The 21,889-nt window shown below is 40.6% G+C and overlaps 1 protein-coding gene and 1 non-coding gene across 2 annotated transcripts; one reads left to right on the forward strand and one right to left on the reverse strand.

The window, feature by feature from the left end:
* Positions 1-9,630: 9,630 nt before the first annotated feature.
* On the reverse strand, positions 9,631-10,224 carry LOC130504125 (histone H2AX-like). The gene is made up of 2 exons (XM_056998708.1): positions 9,876-10,224; positions 9,631-9,677 (listed from the first exon to the last, which is right to left on the reverse strand). Exons 1-2 carry the CDS (start codon positions 10,222-10,224, stop codon positions 9,631-9,633), a joined length of 396 nt encoding a protein of 131 aa, XP_056854688.1.
* An 11,329-nt stretch (positions 10,225-21,553) lies between these two features.
* On the forward strand, positions 21,554-21,660 carry LOC130504126 (small nucleolar RNA R71). Its single transcript, XR_008941146.1, has one exon. It is a non-coding gene; the product is annotated as a small nucleolar RNA R71 (small nucleolar RNA).
* The last annotated feature ends 229 nt before the right edge of the window (positions 21,661-21,889 follow it).

Below are 21,889 nucleotides of genomic sequence, written 5' to 3' on the forward strand. Positions count from 1 at the left end.
AATATATATTATTTTGAATAATATATATATCTATAAACACAGTGTTTTAATAGATATATATATATATATATATATATATAATTATATATTAATTATAATGAATCTATTGACCCGTGGTCGAACCAGTGACTCAAGAAATACTCCGGTTAAGTGTTTGGGTCAGGTTTCAAAACATTGGGCAAACACTATTTATACAATTTTTGTAAAAAACCGTGAAAACTCGAAAAACATTGTTTATAAAACTTTATATATGATCTATACATTGTTTTATAAAATCTTATAAAATGTCTTTATAACAGATTTATAAACCCTTATATATAATCTATAAATTGTCTAATATAAATTGTTAATCGTCAGGGATACCAAGACATAATTTTGACTTGTTCAAATAACAATTAAGGTGAAGCAGTGTCAACAAGCAATTGATAAATATGAAGTCTTCTTTCGCTAAGCCATTTTTTTCTGTAGATAGATTTTTGGGTTTTTTAATGAAATACCCGAATTGATACATTATAATAGCTGATTAATTTTGTATGGTTGATTGAGTGAATTTAGAAATATTCTTAAAATATATATTATAAAATCTGATTAGTTTTTTAAAACCTAAAAAACTCTGCTAGTTCAGTCGATCGATGCTTCTCAGCAGGCAACCGGGCGGGTGATGGGCAGACCCAGGAATAGGAATGATGCGGTCTGACTTTGTTTTACTCGGGGAATGTTACCCCTTTATTTTCTTTTTGTTTTTCTTGACCCCGTTGGTGGGGTTTGATCATGTCGGAGAACGCGAAGTCTTTGCAATGCCGGTTCCATCCAATAGATTAGGATTTCTCATTCGATTAAAAGTTTAAAAGATCAATGATCTAAGAAAATTCTTTTATTCAAAATAAATATCTCACAACATGTTTAGTCTAAATTATTTGTTTGGATCTTTTGTGTGAATTATTTTGTCTATGAATCATAGAATATAAAAAAGAAGTCCTTGCAATACTGGTTCCTTTCGATAGAATATAACTCAAAGTCATTGAAAATGAGAGGGACATAATTTATTTTTCCTTTGATGGTCATATCTGTGTATGTACGTTTACGTAATATCTTGTAAACGTTCATGAACTTTTGGTTTTATTCTTAAACGAGAATGTACGGGAATGTCGTGAACACATAAAACCGTCGCTCGTGTCACCTCGACATCTGATGCCTTGTCCGAATAGGATGTCATTTATTAATATTTTTTCAAAACATGTGTCATTTGTCGCCTCTAGAAAAAAAAGTTGTCATTTCAACTTACCCATACATGATCGTTTAAGAGTAATAACCAAACGCGCATGAATGTTTAATAATATTACTTAAACGTACATACACGAATATGACCATTAAAGATAAAATAAATTTTGTCCCTCGCATTTAGTATTCCAAGTATCGGAATAGAAGGAATTGTGTTGTGCTGCATACCTAAATAGAAGGAATCTTTTTTCCAGGGAATGTCGTGAACACATAAAACCGTCGCTCGTGTCGCCTCGACATCTGATGTCTTATCCGTATAGGATGTCATTTATTAATATTTTTTTTCAAATATATGTCATTTGTCGCGTCAAGAAAAAAAAGGATATCATTTCAACATACCCGTTCATGTCCGTTTAAGCATAATAACGAAACGTGCATGAACTTTTACATGATATTTCTTAACCGTACATACACAGATATGACCATTAAAGGAAAAATAAACTATGTCCCTCGCATTTAGTATTCCAAGTAACGGAATAGAAAGAATTGTGATGTGCTGCATACCTAAATAGAAGGAATCTCCTTTCCTAGGGATGTAGTGAACACATAAAACCGTCGCTCGTGTCTCCTCGACATCTTATTCCTTGTCTGCATACGATGTAATTTATTAATACTTTTATTAAACATATGTCATTTTCGCCTCTAGAAAAAAATGTCATTTCAACATACCCGTGTACATGCTCGTTTAAGCGTAATTACCAAACGTGGATGAATGTTTACGAGATATTACTTATAAGTACAGACACGAATATGACCATTAAAGAAAAAACGAGCATGTACACGGGTATGTTGAAATGACTTTTTTTTCTAGAGGCAAAAAATGACATATGTTTTAATAAAAGTATTAATAAATTACATCGTATGCAGACAAGGAATAAGATGTCGAGGAGACACGAGCGACGGTTTTATGTGTTCACTATATCCCTAGGAAAGGAGATTCCTTCTATTTAGGTATGCAGCACATCACGTTTTTGGAGTGGGTGTTGATCACATACCTTACTATATTTAGAAATAAATAAATTCTATTTGTTTTGAAAAAAAAGAAGAAGATAAAGCTAAGTTTGATATTGGTGTATCATTGGTAGACAATTTTTTAACCAAATTTCTGATGAACTACTTCAGAAATCCAAATAGGTATATTTATACATTTTTTCCTATGATTATTTTTATGATTTATCATTTATTTTAGAAAACCAAATATTTTAATACTCTTAAAATTGTAGGATTATCACATTCTCCCGTTAGCCTTTGTTCAATTGATGAGGAAGTCATTCTTTTTCACTATTGACATTGGCAATACGCATATTATTGCGAATGTAGGGTTTTATCAAGTTAAGAAAGTTGTTCCATATATTGACATAATGCTATTAGATCATGTCACTAAAACTGCAAGGCCAACGAAAAAATCCTGCCTTTATTAGGACTATTTAAAATAGTCTTTTTTTTTGTCAACCTTGGGCCACAACTGGCCGGCCCATTAGCCTAATCTCTACAATTAAATTGTAGAGTCGGGGACTCGATCCCTGGTGTGATGGTGTCTGTCTTCTGTGGACTTATCATTTGCCACTAGACCAAGATCACTTCACTACTTAAAATAGTCTAATCAGTGCTTTTTATGAGTCTGGAATTGTTTTACCTTTTTTATGTTTTCTATTAATATTTCTGGTTTTTCTTAGGGTTTTTAATATTATCATTTGCTATTATCAATTTAATAATAAATAATAAAATCCAGATTCCAAAATGTCGATCATGTTTATTTGTCTATTTATTTTCCATGTTTAGTTTAATATTCGGTTTTAAAATTACATGGTATTCTAATCAAATAAACAACTACATAAAGAATTAAATATACTTTTCTAATATAAAACCAATGCAGAATTTTAGAACACAAACAACAATCACTTGAAAACTATATGAAAAAAATTATCAAACCCGCGCGTAATCGCGCGGGTCAAAATCTAGTTTATATGCAATTTATAGTACGACGACGTTCGTTGTAATAAAAAAAAGTTAAACGTTGTAATTAAAAAAAAAAATGAACCCGCAAGCACATGGGCTCGTACTCGGGTTTTGTTTATCTATAGAGGGGGAGGGACGCCACTGGGCCAATTACTTTTTATCGTTTATTGTTCAACAAGAATAATAATTAAATACAATTTAGTCTTGTCGAAACCTTAAAGCAAAACGACATCGTAATGTACCAAATTATTTTTCTTCTTTTTGATATAATCGGCGCTGGGAGACTGCCGCATTTATTCTCACTTTTCCAAAATCTCCTACGGCTAAGCAGATTTGAGAGAAGACTTTGATATAATCGGCGTTGCGCGAATCACTGAATCGGCCAATCGGCGTTGCGCGAATCACTGAATCGGCCAAAACTTCGATCACCCAAGCAGACAGGTACATCAAATGCTAAGCCGACACTATTATCTTTCCTTTTGATTGGCGTGACTTCAGACTGTTTTTATCTTTTATTTTGTAGTATGAAGAGGTTTATCATTAATTTGCCGCCCAAACTTTGGTTTGGTGAAGAGGTTTATAGGATATGTGGTAAGATAGAGGCAAAGTGTAACTATGAGGAAACTGTAGATACACTAAACAAGATTTTGTCAGATAGAGAACTCAATTGGTTCATCGAGCATCCCCAATTTTCGCACATTTTCCATATGAAACAAGAGGGGTTTCGTAAGCACATGGGTGTTTGGTTGTTACTTCACCGAACAGCCAAAACAATGATGCTAGACGAGTGCTGGTTCATTGTGAACGGTATTCCGATAAGATACTCGGTTAGAGAGCATGCTCTAATCACCGGGTTGTCGTGTGGTCCGCTTCCAGATAATTACGATAGAAAGTCGAGTCGTTGTGACTTTATCAAAAAACATTTTGGAAGGACCTCCAAAATAGATTTCTTAACTGTGAAGAAGAAGTTAGAGGCTATGACAGAAGAAGAAGGTGAAGGTGATGATCGCTTAAAAATTGCTGTCTTGTACTTCTTGACATCTGTTATCGCCGGAAAGAAGAAACAGATTACAAAAATAGATGACTTTTTGGTAAACATAGTTGATGATCTGCCTCTTTGTAGACGCTTTCCTTGGGGAAGCTATACGTTTAAGAACTATGTTGCAAAAATCCGAAACTATGTAGAAAACCAGAAAGGCATTCCGAATACTTCATTTTGTTTTGAGGGATTCTACCTTGGTTTGGAGGTATATACTTTTCTTATCTCTTTAGAATTTTTCTGGTTTGCATAGATTTTTTTTTCTGATCTTTTGAGTCATTTGCAGCGCTTGGCGTTTGAGAGCATTCCAAACCCGAAGAATTCACATCTAAAAGATGTAGCGGAAGCAAATAATGCATGTCCTCGAATGTGCAAAAGTCATTTCGTTGACTACGATCTCAGAGGTTTTCCTCTGGAGCGCATATATGAGCATCTTGGCGAAACCAAGGTTAGTCGAGCTTCTCAACCTATTCTCTTCTCAATCCAACATATTGGTTCTGAAAACTATTTTAATAGGAAATACACAGTATGGCCATAAATTTTGTAACTATTTTTATAGGAAATTCAGAGTATCTTGGAACCTGAAGCAGATGAACAACATCTTGTGGCCAACATAGTTGAAAACGCTGATTATGTTGACAGAAGAGTTACCTGGAATGCTGCTCTAAGAGATAATCAGGTCGTGTGTTGGGAAGATCTCTATGATAGAGATGTGTCAAATCGAGAAATAGAAATGACGACGAAAGAAAATGATAAAGAAGCTCAAGTTGGGAGAAGAGGTCAAGTTCAGAAAGCAGTGCCAAGAAAAAAAGATGACAGATATATGAATCGCCTTAAACGGCAGCTTTACCGGAGAATTGACCAGAGGGTTGCGGAAGTGGGAAAAAGTCTTCTGAATCCGTCTCAGTCTAATATCGAGGAAAGAGAAGAGGAAAGAGAACAGGGGCTAGGGACTGTAGGTGGAATGGATCATTTTGCTCGCGAAGTTCTAAAGAATGTTACTCCCATGCACCCTTCAGCGTCTCGTTCTCCTACAATTCCCGTGATTGACGCAGGAAAGCAGAAGGGAACGCGTGAGATTTTGAAGTGCTACTTGATCAACCCTAATGGTAGTAAGGATGTTGTTGCAATAGGGGTTAGAGATCCAAGCCGTTTAGTTATCCACAGTGTACCCGTGAAGCCTCATGAAGTTGTTGTGACAATTTCTGAGGTCAAGATAGACATACCTGTTTGGGAACCAAAAGATGACGTTGAGATGCTAAGTAATGCAGTTGGCGCATACATTGTCTGGCCAAAGGACAGTGTATTACCTTATGAGGATGAGGATGAAGAATACAAGGAAGAAGACAAGGACAATCTCTATCAAAGCGACCAACGCACAAGAAAAAGAAAAAGAGGAAAAGCAGAAGAGTCACCGCAGCGATATGATACGTCTCAGAGTTTACAGCCTTCATATTCCCCCTCTTTTCAGTCTCTCGACGAGCCGGAACAGACGGGAGCGAACCAAGAAGATGACGGTCAGCTACAGCTTCATGAGAAGCCATTGAAGGTCTATGTGAGGCAAGAGAGAGTGACTTGTTTCTTTGAGAGGCTGGTGGGCAATGAGCAGGTTGCACTCAGGACACGAAATCAACTTGGAAATGGAAGGAAGAAGCCATATATAACCCAGGGTGGACGCAAAATTTATAGTCCAGACAGGTTCACGTTTGCCACATATGAGTAAATGGACGCTGGTTCTGATGTTTAAGACACAGAAGTTTGAGTTGACTCTGTGTTTCAAATGGTCCGTTATTAATGAGATTTAATAAATTTCAAATAATTCCAATGTCAATGTATGTAATATAATACATGAGATAAAGTTACTTTATCAAATGTACTTCACTTAATAGTTAAAAGATGGATGATGTCTCACCAGCCATTATTCATTTAAAAACAAACCAGACTTCAGCTTTTGAAGGGTTACGCAATACCTCATGATTTAGTTTGTAGCAAGAGCATACTTTCGAAACATTCCATTTCCAGTAGAGTTTAACAAGAAGAACGGGACAGAATCGTAACAAGTTTAACTAGTGCGGATTACATCAGCTAGACAAACTTAGAAATCATACAAACATTCCAAAAAGAACCACCACCAGTCCTGGTCGTAGAGTTTGCATGCATTTTCCCCCGGTAGAGATGACAGCATATTGCTAACAGATTCATACATACTTGAGCCGAGGCTTACTGGATCAATATGCACTATCACAAGAGAGATGGGAGCCAATGCTGCTATTGTTACGATCACGGCAGCCTCGTCTAAATCGGTAATGTCCTTCTCCGGACTATTAGTCAATTTGCACATCCATTTATACAACTTGTCGGCAATCATAATAATTTTGTTTCTGAATTCCAGATTCTGACTACTCTTATTCAGAATGTACTGTTTTGTAGCCCTTCCTGCAGACTCTACTGTTTCTTTAACGAAGAGAGTAGTTCCCATGATGACAATATCACCAAGATTACCGGAATCGCGACTGGTTTGGCCACCATCCAATTTTTCCATAAGTCTAATTGTAGCCATTGTCTTCTCCTTAAGCAAGATATCATTGTTGGCCAGAGACTGTCTAAGCTCATCCAATGCTTTATATGCAATTTCTGTGTCCACCTCTCTCCGCTTCAATCTTTTTGCAACATCTGCCTCCACATTTTGGGCCGTCTCTTTAGTAAAGATTCCTCCTCTTCCAAAACCAACACAGTTTTCAGTTTCATCCTCTCTCTGCTTCAATTTGTTTGCAAGACTTGACTCCGCATTTTGGGTCGTCTCATGAGTAAGGCTTTCTCTTCCAACATCAACACATTTTTCAATTTGATCTATAAGACCTTGAAATTTGTCTGGCGGGATGGAGGACGTAACAGGGAATGTCCTCCTAGTACTAAGCCATTGGTTTCTTAACAAGTAATGATAGGAGAGAGCACTAACTCCACTTCGTTGTTTTGAGCTGACAAAAAATAAAAGAGAAATTACTCAAATTGCATAATCAACTCAAGGTATCAAAATTAATGCCGCCAAACCAAAAGAAAAAAGAACACAGAGAAGACAAAAAACTAGTAATACTAACAAAATCATCAAACAAGAAAATGTTCCAAAGAAGGAAGAGCACAATCATAGCGAATTCGAGACCATAACCCCGGTTCACGCACAATGAGAATCTCAGGTTTCTTCTTATTGTGAAGAACAATTGTGCTTTGATGGTTTGATTAGAGGGTAGAAGCTATTATATAAACGCTACAGTATAAAAGATAGAAATAGAAGATGAACAAAGGATATTGAGATGCTAACCTTTCTATCAAACTCTTTCTTATTGAACCGAACTTGTAAATAGACCGCATTGTGGTTGAGGAAGAGACCACCAGTAGGTCTCGCAAGCAAACCGAAAGAACTGAAACCCGAATTATCCGAACCGAACCCGACCCGACCCGAATACCCAAACGTCCATGTCTAGTCAAATCTTCTCTTTCCACCTTTTTATTCGACCGAGACAGTTTTTTCCTCTCTTTTTTTGGTCCAAACACGGTCAAATACAGATGGGAAGAGTTACTCCCACTCCATCTATCTCTTTTTTTTCCTCTTTCCCCAGCATTTAGGATTAATTGCACATGATGCCATCTTTACATTAGGGTTTTCAAAATTGTGCTTCTTTTTTTATGAAAATGCCATAAAACATGAGAACATGTTCTCAACTTTTTCTTCTCTTTTTTCTACTTTATTTTTTTTATTTATATTTATTTTGAGTGCACTAGGGAAGAGCTCTCATTGCTCATACTCTCAAGGACATATACACGGACGAGCATGTTCTCTGTTTCCCGGATTATTTCAAGGTTTCATATGTAAGAATCTCTTGTTTGGTTTTGTTGTTCAAAATTTATGGTCTTTGCAGAGAAATTGAAAGCTACTTAGGCTTTTGATTGCCAATGAAACGATCTGTTGAATTGGATTATGCAATTAAGCTCTTGCTTTATTTTAAGCTTTATGGTCTTTGCTGAGAAATTGAAGCTACTTAGGAATTTGATTGGCAATGAAACGATCTGTTGAGTTGGATTATGCAATTAATTTCTTGTTTGTTCTGTTGTTCAAAGTTTATGGTCTTTGCTGGGAAATTGAAAGCTACATAGGGTTTTGATTGCCGGTGAAACGATCTGTTGAGTTGAATTATGAAATTTTGTATTAAAGAATCTCTCTTTTTTTCTTTAATTTCTAGGGCCCAGGCACTCAGATCGGGAGTTGCTGCTGCTACTCGCTGTAGTTCTCAGTTAGACTTTGGATTCCCTTTCTTGTTAGAAGCTTGTTGGATGAGTACTAGGAGAGAAATCATTGTTACGACCTCTCTCTCGGAAGAAATAGCTCAACACACTTTAGATGAAATTGAAAAACGTGTTGAAGTTGGAATAAGCCCCAAAACTAAAGAGGAGGCCAAACAAGTAATATCGTCTCTTACAACCTGCTTGGAGGAGAACAAAGTTTTGTTAAAAGATGCAGCTGTAGCATTGGCTGAGCTTAGAGCCTCAATGTCTCAGCCCGATGAATATGTTACTATGGAGAAGATAAGAGACGCAACAAAGGTTCTCCAGAGGTTATAAATCCAAAACTTTGTTTGATTGTTCTATTATGGTTTCCTTGCTCCTATATAACATATGTTTAGCTCATAAGGTTTCGTTTTCCCAGTCTCAACTATAATAATAATACTGAAATTTTCCATTCTCCTTGTCATTAAACGGTTCTTCATTTTTACGAACTTCTCAAATAATGTAACTGACATTTATCTCAGGTTTACACATGTTTACACAAATACTCACCGAGTCGCTGTTAGATGTCTTCTCGGTTCCATACCTTCTCGAGCAACATAATATAGAGAGTTCATTGAAATTGAAATTTGCATATAATCTGATATCATCATTATACTCGGTTAACCATTGAAATTTTGTATAAAAATAGAGAGTTCAAAATGACAATATAAAAATTGTACTATGCCGACAAAATTTTTTTTTACTATATGATATGATTGAAAATTTGAATGAATATGCAGACAACGATTAATAATTTCTTAAATATCAAAATATGAAACTAATTATGTAGTTTAGGGTCATTAGAATCAGAAATAACATTTAATAAAAATTATGGTAAGAGTTGTTATCATATTCAAAAAGAGTTTTAATTTGGATAACTTGAGTATAATATTAAATATTATTAAATCTAGTTGTACTAAAAAACAATATATATAAGAAAAAACATAATATTAAACAATATTAATTTCTATTTAAATAAATAAATAAATGTATGTAAAAATGACTAAATATTAAAATTTTCAATATTTTTAATTTTCATCCACCTTAAGGATGACATCTTTACCTTTTGATTCATCTATCAAAACAAAATAAAACCCTAAATCTTAAAATTACCCGAAACACAATAAAACACTTATAAAACAATACTTAAAAGTAAGTTTACTAATTAGTAATTACAAAAATGACATTTTTGAAATGATTAAATATTTATAATATTCAAATATTATTCAAACAAGGCTCAATGAGATCATGTTATTCATATATTTATATATACCTCCGCGGCGAGGTACTCTAGAACGGCTGCAAGATAGACCGGAGCACCAGCCGACACGCTTGGCGTATCTACCTGTCTTGAGGTACCTGGCGATTCTTCCCACGGGGAACTGAAGACTGGCCTTTGACGAACGTGAGACGGCTGACTTGGTGGCCTTTCCCTTTCCTTCTCTTCCACCTTTGGTCGACGTGCCGCTTTGTGCGCCTTTTCTCATCTTGAGGAACCTGGCGAATCTTCCCACGGGGAACTGAAGACCGGCCTTTACTGAACGTGATACGGCTGATTTGGTGGCCTTTCCCTTTCCTCCTCTTCCACCTTTGGTCGTGTCGCTTTGTGCGCATGTACTCATCTTTTATTTCGAAATAAAGACTGAGAAGTGTGATAGATGTTGACTATTGAGTGTCCCCAGGGGTTTTAATTTTTAATCGCTCTTAGTCAAAGTCATTATTATATTAAATATTGTATAAACTATATATTTTCATGTTCTTTTATCGTATAAATAAATATATTTATAGTAAAAAGATGGATTTAGATAAAAAAAAGTTAAAGAATGGAAAATATATATTTTTAATAGATATAGCTTTTTAGGAATAGGAAGTGAAAAAAACATTAAAACAAATCATGAAAGAAAACATTTTGTAAGAAAAAACAATTTTAAAAACGTATCCAATTGTATTTGCCGCATTTGGATTTTGAATTTATACCAAAACAATTATGTGGTGTTATATCGGTTTTTCTAGGAACTTTAGTTTGTTATAGAAATTGTAGTATATTTATATAAATATTGGTCTAAGTAAATTTACTTATATCCAAATGTTTTTCAGTTTCTCCAAATTGTGGTATATTTATATAATTTTATACCATATAAGAACATATAGAATTTCGATTTCTCTGTTGACGGATTCAGATGGGTGTTTCAGTTTGCGCCATCCGATCAGGTGTTTTTGCTAACTCCTCAGCATTTAGCTCCAAATATAAAAAGACATTATGATCAGGAAACTCAAACTCACCTGTGGAAACTCACCTGTGGTTAAGTTTAACCAATAACTAATATTAGATTGTTAAAACCAGTTCGGAAAGCAAAATATCTAAAACATTAGAACTTAAACATCAGAACCAAGTCAGGAAATTAACCCTTATTGTGTTCTATTGGTTGAGTATATAAAAAGACATTATGATCAGGAAAATTCTATTCAAAAATATAACGAGGCAAAGTTTCGCTTTCTATATGTTCTTATATGGTATAAAATGGTTATATTCAAAAGAATTTAAGTTATTGGAGTAAACACAAGTATAAGTTCGTTATATGGTCGCTAAATACGAGCCGCCGCCGTTCTTGTGCTGTACCATAGAACTGATGAGGACCTCATGTCAGCAGCTGGACCACCAGCTCATAAGATCAACTATACAAGCTACATTGGAGCCAGCAGCGACATAGGTGCATTCAAAGAATGATATCTTTGCGACCATGAGGAGTTTGACCGTGAAACCACTTCCTATAGATTCTCAACTCAACCAGAGCACGCGGCGAATTGGTTTCACAGTAAAAGGAGTAGTGGTTAAGGAGATATACCATTTACAAGTCAGGATACCTACACTGCATCCGAACTGGTTCTATTTAAGGAAAGTAAGTCTTTCCTTAACGAGTATTGATACACTAAAAATAAATCCTTGCTACTGCCAAGTTAACAGTTGCAATTGTAGTATTTGAGATTCAAATCCAGAGGACCAGTCTACACTCTAGTTCTATGAGTTCCGAAATCAAGCTAAGAAGAAGATAATGATTTGGTTTAAAAAGTGACGTAGAGAACAAGTAAAAAGCACAAGCGATGAATTCAAGTTAAAAGGAGTTAATCTAGGATGAATGCGAGTGATCTCAATCACGACCGAGCAACTATTCAGGTTCGATGCAGTTCTATCTAGAACTCGGATCACTCGGCTGGAACACTCCACTGTCGTGGCAGTGATCACTTTGCAGATCGATCTCACCACCTAACTGTCGTTGGGATGAGGATCGATTGCAAGCTTTAGAGAACAGGTCCGATCAGTTCACAATGCACCTTAACATCTACTTTCGTGTGGCTAAGGATGCAATGCTCATTCATACAGGATCAAGCAACCTATTACACCTTTGATGCACAGATTTACTTGGGATCAAACGCTAGATGATCAGTTTAACGCAGGCATGAAACAATGAATGAATGAAGATTTACTAAATGATAACCTATCTATGCTCAGTCGTGAATGCACTCTATCACCCTAGATCAACAGTCGACTACTCAATCATGATGCAGAGAAGAACAACAGATGAAACTGAAATACTCATGATCAGATTAAGAAGAAATAAACTATGGTTCAGGTTGTTCTTCGAATGAAGATGTGAGCCGTCGCCCTTACAAAAAGCTTGAATCCAAAAGTATGAAACTTGTCTTGCAAAAACTAGCGTAAGAAAATAGAAAATAGATAGATGGCGTTTTTATATGGAGGCGCCAATTAGAAGAAAAGAGATTAGGGCAACAGGGCTTTAATTCCCGAAATAGGAGTTTCCATATTAGTCTGGAACAATCTCCGGATCACTCCGTCTGCTTGTTCCGCTTGAGAGAGAACAGTCTCGGGACTGTTCTCTTGAGTGTTCTCTGCAGGAATGCTCCAAAAGGACTTATTTTCATCATGCACCTTCTCTTCTTTCTTCTACTAACTCCAGACCTGTAAAATGTCAAAAAGGACTAGACTGACACAAATTAGTGACTTGAAACAAATGAAAACATATATAAAATTATGTGAAAAACACCATATATCAATTCCCCCAGACTTAGATCCTTGTTTGTCCTCGAACAAGGCAAGTACCAAGTACAGGGAGAAAGGGTTGAAAGCGTGGGAACTCGCTTATTCTCAGCAACCATACTCTTACCACAAATCTCTGAACCATACAAGCTGTAGATTAGGACCACACACACTTACTGAGAACCCCCTTAACGCTGTTCGAAGATCGGCTCCTTACTCTACATCTCAACCTGAAAAGGCAACACTTTCGAGACAAAACTCCTTATGTTCAATTAAGATCAGCGTGAGCTTCTTGTCACAGGCTCTACTCAGAGAGAACGGGCTAGGTATAGAACAGGCTAACTTTTATGGTGGAGTTCAAGAGTGTTTAGGGTTTACCAAGAGCAGGTGCAGGATATCGCAAAAAATGGTCGTGAGAGGACGGCTCCATTGAGGTCCACAGTCCTTACTCATCTCTGCTGATCGGACTGCTCTCCGATAGATCGATCATAAGACTGCTCTGCGTGATTCAACTCCTCCTTCAGAACACTTCACTGAAACCACCATTACTTTCTCAACTTCCCGAGTGGCATGCATCATAGATTCTTCCCCTTCTCGTCACCAGTAAATCAAAGCAAAAACTGAATTTTTTTTTTTTTTTTTAATATATACTGAAATACAAAATGCTGGGGTGACGAGCAAGGAGGTAACAAGTGATGTACATGATGCCACTGGTGATTCATTCTGGTCTGTTCTAGCCACTTAGACCATCATTATTGGTGTCCCTCCATAAAGTCCCCAATCTTTCTTTTTTTTTTTTTGGTCATGAATGTGTAAGGGCAGCCCTTACATAAGGGCTTTCCCTTCATTTTTTGCCTTGGTCCCCTCCCCTTCTCCCTTAAGGGCTCTTTTAAAACCCCCCCAATATTGATGCTCTTACTTCTTCGTTGTTCTCTATGGTATCGGAGCAGGTATCTTGGTTGTTCTCTTCGTGCCGGAACAAGCACTCCGGTTGTTCTGCCTGCTTCCACTGTGTGAGCATTGATGAGTAAGAACTGCGTCGATCCTTTCCTCTCCGACCTTTTTGCACATATCTGCACATAAAGTACTAGAAAAGCAAATGCATGAGGGTGGAATAAAAGGTCAGGGTTCAAGGTGGGAACTAGCTAAAGATGAGCTAGCCACTCAGGAACAACAAGAGGGATAAAAATCGGATAAGAAGTCCTGAGTGTAGTTCTCATTCTACCCTGATCTAGTGCCCATGACAAGAAGAATTAAAGTCCAGATTAGGTTCAGATGAAGTGGAGTTAAGTCTGCCCAGTGTAACCTGATCGGTATAGAACTTCTGGAGTGTCAAATGAGATAAGTCAGGGTGTTCCAGGTCCATGTGTGGGTCTTTCATCACTGCTAAGGTCACTGAATAAGAAGGTTAAAGCACGAGGTGGTTAAAGAGCATCACAAAATAAGGTCCTGATTCCCACAATAGTTTTGACTGACTCGATCCTAAAGACTGACTCGATAAAAACATAAAAATGACACAAGGACTGACTCAAGAAGCACGCAAGAATATAGTACAATCGCTCCCCCAGACTTAGTTCACACCATCCCTGGTTGTGAAAATAAATCAGAGGAAACAGAAACACACCAAACAGAAGCAAATAACATAAAAAATAAATAGTTCTGATGGATAAGACAAGGGATAGAAATAGTCCTCTCGGACTCAGTCTGAATCGCCGCTACCGGAGTGACCAGCTGTCCTCCTGTTCCTCGGCAGTCTCTCTGCTCCAGTCGATGTTCCCGCGTGTTCCTTGCCTGGGCGCCTTGTTCTCTGTGGCGTACGCTCCTCCTGTGCTCCAATGCAGCCGCCTGTGATCGCCCTGAGTATCCTCTTCATGAGGCTGTTGTTCTTCTTCTGGGAATCAACCATCCAGCGTCTGTAGGCGTGATCATCAGTCACATCGGTGAAGTCCTCCAAGTCATACTCACCATCAGCCGGTGGAGTCACATGCTCCACATCATCCATGTCTTCATCATCGTGCTGAACCGGCGCCTTCGGATCATCGCAGAGGTGCTCTTCATCGAGTGAGAACACAATGTTCTCCAAGGATAAGAAGTCTGTGAACCCAGGCATAGGGAGCTTGCAGTACAGAGGGTTCCCTTCTTTATCCTGGAACTTGTAGGTGGTCTCGTCGCGCAGGATGTGGCATGCGATCAGGTAAGGAGTATCAATGTACTCCATCTCAGAGACAACCGTGTAGGAGCTGAGGTTGATGTTGAAGCGCTGGAACAAGGGAGTGAGCAGACTACCGGAACGATCCTTCTTGTCATCAGTCCGAATCAAGGTGTCCTTGCGCTCAGCGAACATGGAGATGAGATGGAACCCTGGGTTGGTCTTGACTTCCTGGAACGGAGTGATCTTCTCTCTGCGCATCTCATCCTCAAGACCCGTGTAGAGAACCTGGAGCTCTCCATTGGTGATCTTGGAGGTGTACTCCTTAGCGAACAGGACGTTGGACACTATCTTGGCAATGATCCGGATAGCAGGGTTCCGGATTTGCGACTGGTAGGCCTTGCGAGAGGTGAACTTGCCGGATGCAATGAGGTCCCAAAAGGTGTCTGCCGGCTTGAACTTCTTTTCTACAGAAACTCCCTTTGGCGTGTCCGCGATCTCGAGTAGCTCGTTCAGATCGTGCAGGGAGATGGAGCAGAACTTGCCATCGGCCATGAAGGAGAAGAAGCAGTTCTCGTACGTAGGCTCATTGGGGTTTAGATAAGTGATCTGGCACGTCGCGAGCACTTGCCTAACCAAATCCGGGTACAGAACCTGGGCTTGGAAACAGATAGGCATGATTCCCATAGCTTGCATCGTATCGAACACCTCAGTGTCAAGGCCGAGATCGCCTAGAGTCTCCTGGTGAGCGAACCGCGTGGGCAAGATCTCCGCTTGAAGGAGCCGGTTATATCGCCCAGCTGACTCCTTGTCCCATCCCTCAACATTGTAGTCAAGGAGCATCGAATCATTGAGGTCGATGGGTTCGCCCTCAATCTTGTTCGGCCATGGGTAACCAGGTGGGGCTCTCATGGCTGGAGAAGCTGTGCTCTTGGCGGTTCTAGCGTTTCTCATCTTTGGAGGCATCTGCAAAACAACAGCAAAACCCAACATCAGCACAGTTCGTCGGTTGTTCTAGAAACGATGGAACAATCCAATCTTCTTGTTCTATCCAAGTCCATCGATTACTAGACAACCTACACAAGCCTCTATCTCAATAGTAGAAATCGCAAAGGCCAAGAATCACAAGCAACAAATCGGTTCCTCTTCCATTTAAATTGAATCATGAGTTCAATCCTAGTAGCAAGTATACTAGTGAGAGCTACAACCTAGGATGAAATCGCAAGGCATAAAGGAAAGAGAGAACTCAAGAAATCACTCCCAAATCGCGATTTGCATGCGCAAAAAGGGGGAGAGTTCTCGTCCGATTACCTTGAGTGGAGAACCAAAAATCGTGAAGATTGAATCAAAAGGGGGAGAGTTTGCGATTTAGGGTTCTTGAGAGGGGTGGGTTGATTTGCGGCGAGAGAGAGAGAGATAGTGGGGGAGTGGAATGTTTGGGCTTTTAAAAGCCAATCAAACCCGCTTCCCCTTCCCCTTTTTTTATATATTTTTTTTTTTTTTTGTTCGAGAACTTACCTGGGAACAATCGGCGGAACAACCGCTGGAGTGCTCTCCTGGAGTGATCTCGAATTTTCTTGATTTTTCAACCTGCAAGTTAGTTCCTAAAAAGTTAAAGACAAAAAGAAAACAATATTTACACTCACCAGTGGGTTGCCTCCCACCAAGCGCTTGTTTTCTGTCACTAGCTTGACTTCAATGAGCCGATTAGGCTTGAGGGGGATCGCTTAAGGGTATCTCTACACCTTCAGCGATTGTTGTGTCAGCAAGATATGGCTTGAGACGCTGACCATTGACAACAAATTCTCCTCCTCTTGTGTCCAGCAACACAACAGCTCCATAAGGGCGAACCTCCTTAATGGTGAAAGGTCCAGACCATCTAGATTTAAGCTTTCCAGGGAACAGCTTAACCCGTGAATTGAAGAGTAAGACCTGATCGTTCGGAGCAAAGCTTCTGCTGATGATCCGCTTGTCGTGGAACGCCTTGGTCTTTTCCTTGTAGATCTTAGAACTCTCATAGGCCAGATGCCTGATCTCCTCCAACTCGTGGATCTGAATGGTTCGCCTCTCCTTGGCAGGTTTGATGTCGAAGTTGAGTAGTTTGACAGCCCAAGCCGCCTTGTACTCTAGCTCAACAGGTAGGTGGCACGCCTTGCCATAGACCAGATGATAGGGAGTGGTCCCTAAAGGGGTCTTGTAGGCTGTTCTGTACGCCCAGAGAGCATCGTCAAGCTTAAGGGACCAATCCTTGCGGGTGGTGTTGACAGTCTTCTGGAGGATGTTCTTGATCTCTCTGTTGGAAACTTCCACTTGACCACTTGTTTGAGGATGATAGGCGGTTGCAACCTTGTGTTTCACACCATTCTTGCTCAGCAATCCTTGGAACAACTTGTTGATAAAGTGAGTTCCACCATCGCTTATAACCACTCTAGGCACTCCAAATCTTGGAAAGATGATGGAGGTGAACATCTTGGTTACAACTCGCGCATCATTAGTTGGACTAGCAATCGCTTCTACCCACTTGGAGACATAGTCCACAGCAACTAGGATGTACTCATTCTTGTGAGAGACTGGGAAAGGTCCCATGAAATCGATCCCCCAGCAATCGAACACTTCAACTTCCAAGATGTAGTTCTGAGGCATCTCGTTTCTCTTGCTTATACTCCCCATCCTTTGGCATGAATTGCATCGAGATATGAAGGCGTGAGCATCTCTGAACATAGTGGGCCACCAGAAACCGGCTTGGAGGATCTTGGAAACAGTCTTGAAGGTGGCAAAGTGACCAGCATAAGAGGAACCATGGCAGTGGTGAAGGATCCCTGGAATATCAGCCTCTGGAACACATCTCCTGAAGATCCCATCCTTGCCTTGCCGATAGAGATACGGCTCATCCCAGAAGTAGTGCCTTGCCTCCCTTAGAAATTTCCTCTTCTCATTCCCAGTGAACCTCAAAGGCTCTTTCTCAGCTGCCAAGAAGTTGGCAATCTCAGCAAACCATGGAAGGTTCGGGTACTCCTTCTGGATCACTGCAACGAATGCTCCTTCTACGCGGGAACAGTCCTTGATGGCAGGTGACGACTGCTCCATGTTGCGCAGACCAATCGCATTGACGTACTCCATCGGTTGTTCCACATCAAGAACTGTCTCATCTGACACTTTCATCCTGGAGAGATGATCTGCTACTCCATTATCAACCCCCTTCTTGTCTCTTATCTCTAGATCAAACTCTTGGAGCAAGAGAATCCATCTTAAGAGCCGCGGTTTAGCATCCTTCTTCGTGAGTAGGTACTTGAGAGCCGCGTGGTCTGTGTGCACAATCACCTTTGATCCAACCAGATAGGATCTGAACTTCTCAAAAGCGAACACGATGGCAAGGAGCTCCTTCTCTGTGGTTGCGTATCGGCACTGAGCTTCATCTAAGGTTCTGCTTGCATAGTAGATCACGTGAAGCTTCTTGTCTTTACGCTGTCCAAGGACTGCTCCCACTGCAAAATCACTTGCATCTGTCATTATCTCAAAAGGGAGATCCCAGTCTGGAGGTTGGACAACTGGTGCACTGACTAGGGCTCCCTTGATCGTGTGGAATGCGGCTAAGCAGTCACTGTCAAAGGCAAACTGAGCTTCCTTGCAGAGCAACCGAGTGAGTGGTCTCGCGATCTTAGAGAAGTCCTGGATGAACCTCCTATAGAAACCAGCGTGTCCCAAGAAACTCCTGATTCCCTTCACTGAAGTTGGTGGTTGCAGACTCATCATGACCTCGATCTTTGCCTTGTCCACCTCAATGCCTTTCTCTGATATCTTGTGTCCCAGAACAATCCCATCTCTGACCATGAAGTGGCATTTCTCCCAGTTCAGCACCAGATGCTTCTCCTCGCATCGCTTCAGCACCCTGCACAAATTTGACAAACAGACATGAAAGGAGCTTCCATAGACGCTGAAATCGTCCATGAAAACCTCCATTATGTCTTCGATCAGATCAGTAAAAATCGACATCATGCATCGCTGGAAGGTCGCTGGAGCATTGCACAAGCCGAAGGGCATCCTCCTGTATGCATATGTTCCATAAGGGCATGTGAACGTCGTCTTCTCCTGATCATCTGGGTGGATGGGAATCTGAAAGAAACCTGAATAACCATCTAAAAAGCAATAGTAAGGGTGGTTAGCCAATCTCTCAAGCATTTGATCAATAAAAGGAAGTGGGAAGTGATCCTTACGAGTCGCAGCATTCAACTTACGAAAATCAATGCACATGCGATGACCAGTAACTGTTCTAGTGGGGATCAATTCATTCTTTTCATTGGTTATCACAGTGATCCCACCTTTCTTAGGTACTACATGCACAGGACTAACCCACTTACTATCAGAGATCGCATAGATCACACCTGCTTCTAGAAGTTTCATTATCTCTTTCTTTACAACATCTTTTAGATTTGGGTTTAACCTCCTCTGATGTTCTACAGAAGTCATCGATTCATCTTCCAGGTGTATTCTATGCATGCACAGATCAGGTGAAATGCCAGGTATGTCAGCTAGAGAATAACCCAAAGCCTTACGATATTTTCTCAGCTCACACAAAAGCAGAGCAGTCTCTGCATTGTTCAGGTCAGCATTCACAATGACAGGATAAGTGGAGTTGGGTCCAAGAAATGCATACCTGAGTCCCTTGGGAAGGGATTTGAGCTCTACCTTTGGAGCTTTCAGCTCGCTCCATGAGTCATCGGTCTGAGCTGCCGGAACAGACGGGTTCTGAGGCGCGGTTGTTCCAGTCGCTGTGCTGGACTCACTGTTCTCCCCCAGACTTAGTTTCGCCACCATTCTCTCAATACTCCTGGCTGAATCCAGGAATTTGGCATAGGCATCAGCATCAACACTCTCTAAGCTCTGCTCGGCTTCAGCTCTGACTAAGGCGAGTTCAAGTGGATCCTCGGTGAGAATCTCCTCGATCATTCCTTCATGCGGCTCTAGCGGATCACCATCTTCTTGGACAGTGAAAGTTTGTCCATCCAGCATCGGTTTCTTGAGCATCTGATCCATCTCAAACTTCATCACAATATCTCCAAGGTGGAGATCAATCTTCCCTTGTCGGACATCAATGATAGCTCCAACAGTGCAGAGGAATGGTCTGCCTAGGATCAGGGGATCATTGGAGTCTTCCTCGACTTCCAGAACAACGAAATCGGCAGGAACAATTGTGTTTCCAACCAGAACTTGAAGATCTTCGAGGATTCCACTTGGAGACTTCACAGATCGATCAGCAAATACTAGTGACATCCTGGTAGGCTTGAAGTCCGTGTATCCAAGGCGCTTAGCCACTGTATAAGGCATAAGGTTTATGCTCGATCCTAGATCGACCAGTGAGCATGAGAAAAGTGTTCTCCCAATCTGAACCGAGAGGACAAATTTGCCCGGATCACCCATCTTCTTGATCCTTCTGTTCTGGAGCACCGCGCTGCACTCCTTAGAGACAATCATGAACTCACTGTCATCAGATATCTTCCCAGAGATCAGTCCCTTGACAAAGCTACGCATGGATGGTATCATCTGGATCGCACTCATCAGAGGGAGTTTGACAGTTAGGTCTTCCAGCATCTTCCTGCACTTCATCTCTTCCTTATCCTTGCGTGTAGCCTTAGCTGGAACAGGGTAGGGCACTTTCGGCACATACTGACGAGCAGAAGAAGGTGCTGCAGTCGGTGGAACAACTCCAGCGGGTCGCTCTGCTTCAGTCGGAACAGTCTCAGCAGGTTGTTCTGCATCTTCCTCATCTGTGGGTACAGCCTTAGGTGGCTGATCTGACTCCTTCTGCTTCCCTTTCTCAGCCGACGTGAATCTCCTGGGGTCTAGATCAGGTAGTTGCTTTCCACTCCTCAAACCTACTGCATTGCACTCCTTGGGGTTCTTGTCTGTTTTTCCAGGGAGAGTTCCTTGCTGTCTCTTCACGTTCTCGGCAGTTTGAGCAATCTGAATATCCATCTGTCTCATATGGCTTGAGACATTGTCATACTTCACACTCAGGTCATTGAACATATGATTCATCCTGGTGTTGATGTCGTTTGTGACCTGGTTCAGTGCCTTCCCTTGGATCTGCTGTCCTTGGAGCAGCTGGCTCATCATATTGGCGAGGCTCTTCATGTCATCATGTGGAGCAGTCTGAGTCGGTTGTGCAGCTTGCTGATTAACCGGCTGTTTCTGGCTATGGAATTGGGCATTCTGAGCTGGGTTAAGGACAAAGGTTCTTCCCTGATTGCCATAAGGCCTTTGGTATCCACTGTTCTGACCCTGGTTTCCTTGAGCTTTATCGTCTGGTTTAGGGGCATTGAACAGGTGGGGATTGTTCCTCACGTTAGGGTTCGGGTGATAGTTCTTGAACTGCCATCCTTGCCCATTCACATAACTCACTTCATGCTGATCCTCAGCCGACTGATCCGCCTCTGATGTGCCTTCCACAGTAGCTTTATTTTGTGGGGATTCTTCCATGATGAAGACCTGGTTCTGGTTACTCTTAATCAGCTGATCGACCTTGGCAGAGAGCTCATCAATCTTGCTGTTGTCAATGCTCTTCACCTTCTGAGTGCGATCAGTCTCGCGGTTATTGTCAGCTGAGCTTGAGGCCATGTTCTCAATCAACTCGAATGCACCTTGAGTGGACTGAGTCATGAAGTCTCCCTTACTGGCTGAGTTCAAAGCGATCCTGTACTCCCAGCCTACTCCATCGTAGAACACTCCCAGCAGATAGTCTTCCTCAAAACCGTGATGTGGGCACTCTCTGCGGTAGACATTGAATCGCTCCCAAGCATCACAGAATGGCTCGTCCACCAGCTGTTTGAAGGTCGCGATCTTCTGTCTCAGAGCTGCCGTCTTTGATTTCGTGTAGAAGTGGCTTAAGAAGGCTTCTCGGACTTGTTCCCAAGTGGTGAGTGATCCCGTGGGTAGTGAATCAAGCCAGCGAGCAGCTTTCCCATCAAGAGAGAAAGGGAACAGAGTACACTTGATGTAATCGGGTGGTACTCCATTCGCTTTAGTGAAACCACACATCTTCTCAAAGTGCTCGATGTGGTCCATCGGTATCTCAGCAGGAAGC

This window comes from Raphanus sativus, unplaced genomic scaffold, assembly GCF_000801105.2.
Source record: "Raphanus sativus cultivar WK10039 unplaced genomic scaffold, ASM80110v3 Scaffold1367, whole genome shotgun sequence".
In the NCBI taxonomy this organism is placed as follows: Eukaryota; Viridiplantae; Streptophyta; class Magnoliopsida; order Brassicales; family Brassicaceae; genus Raphanus; species Raphanus sativus.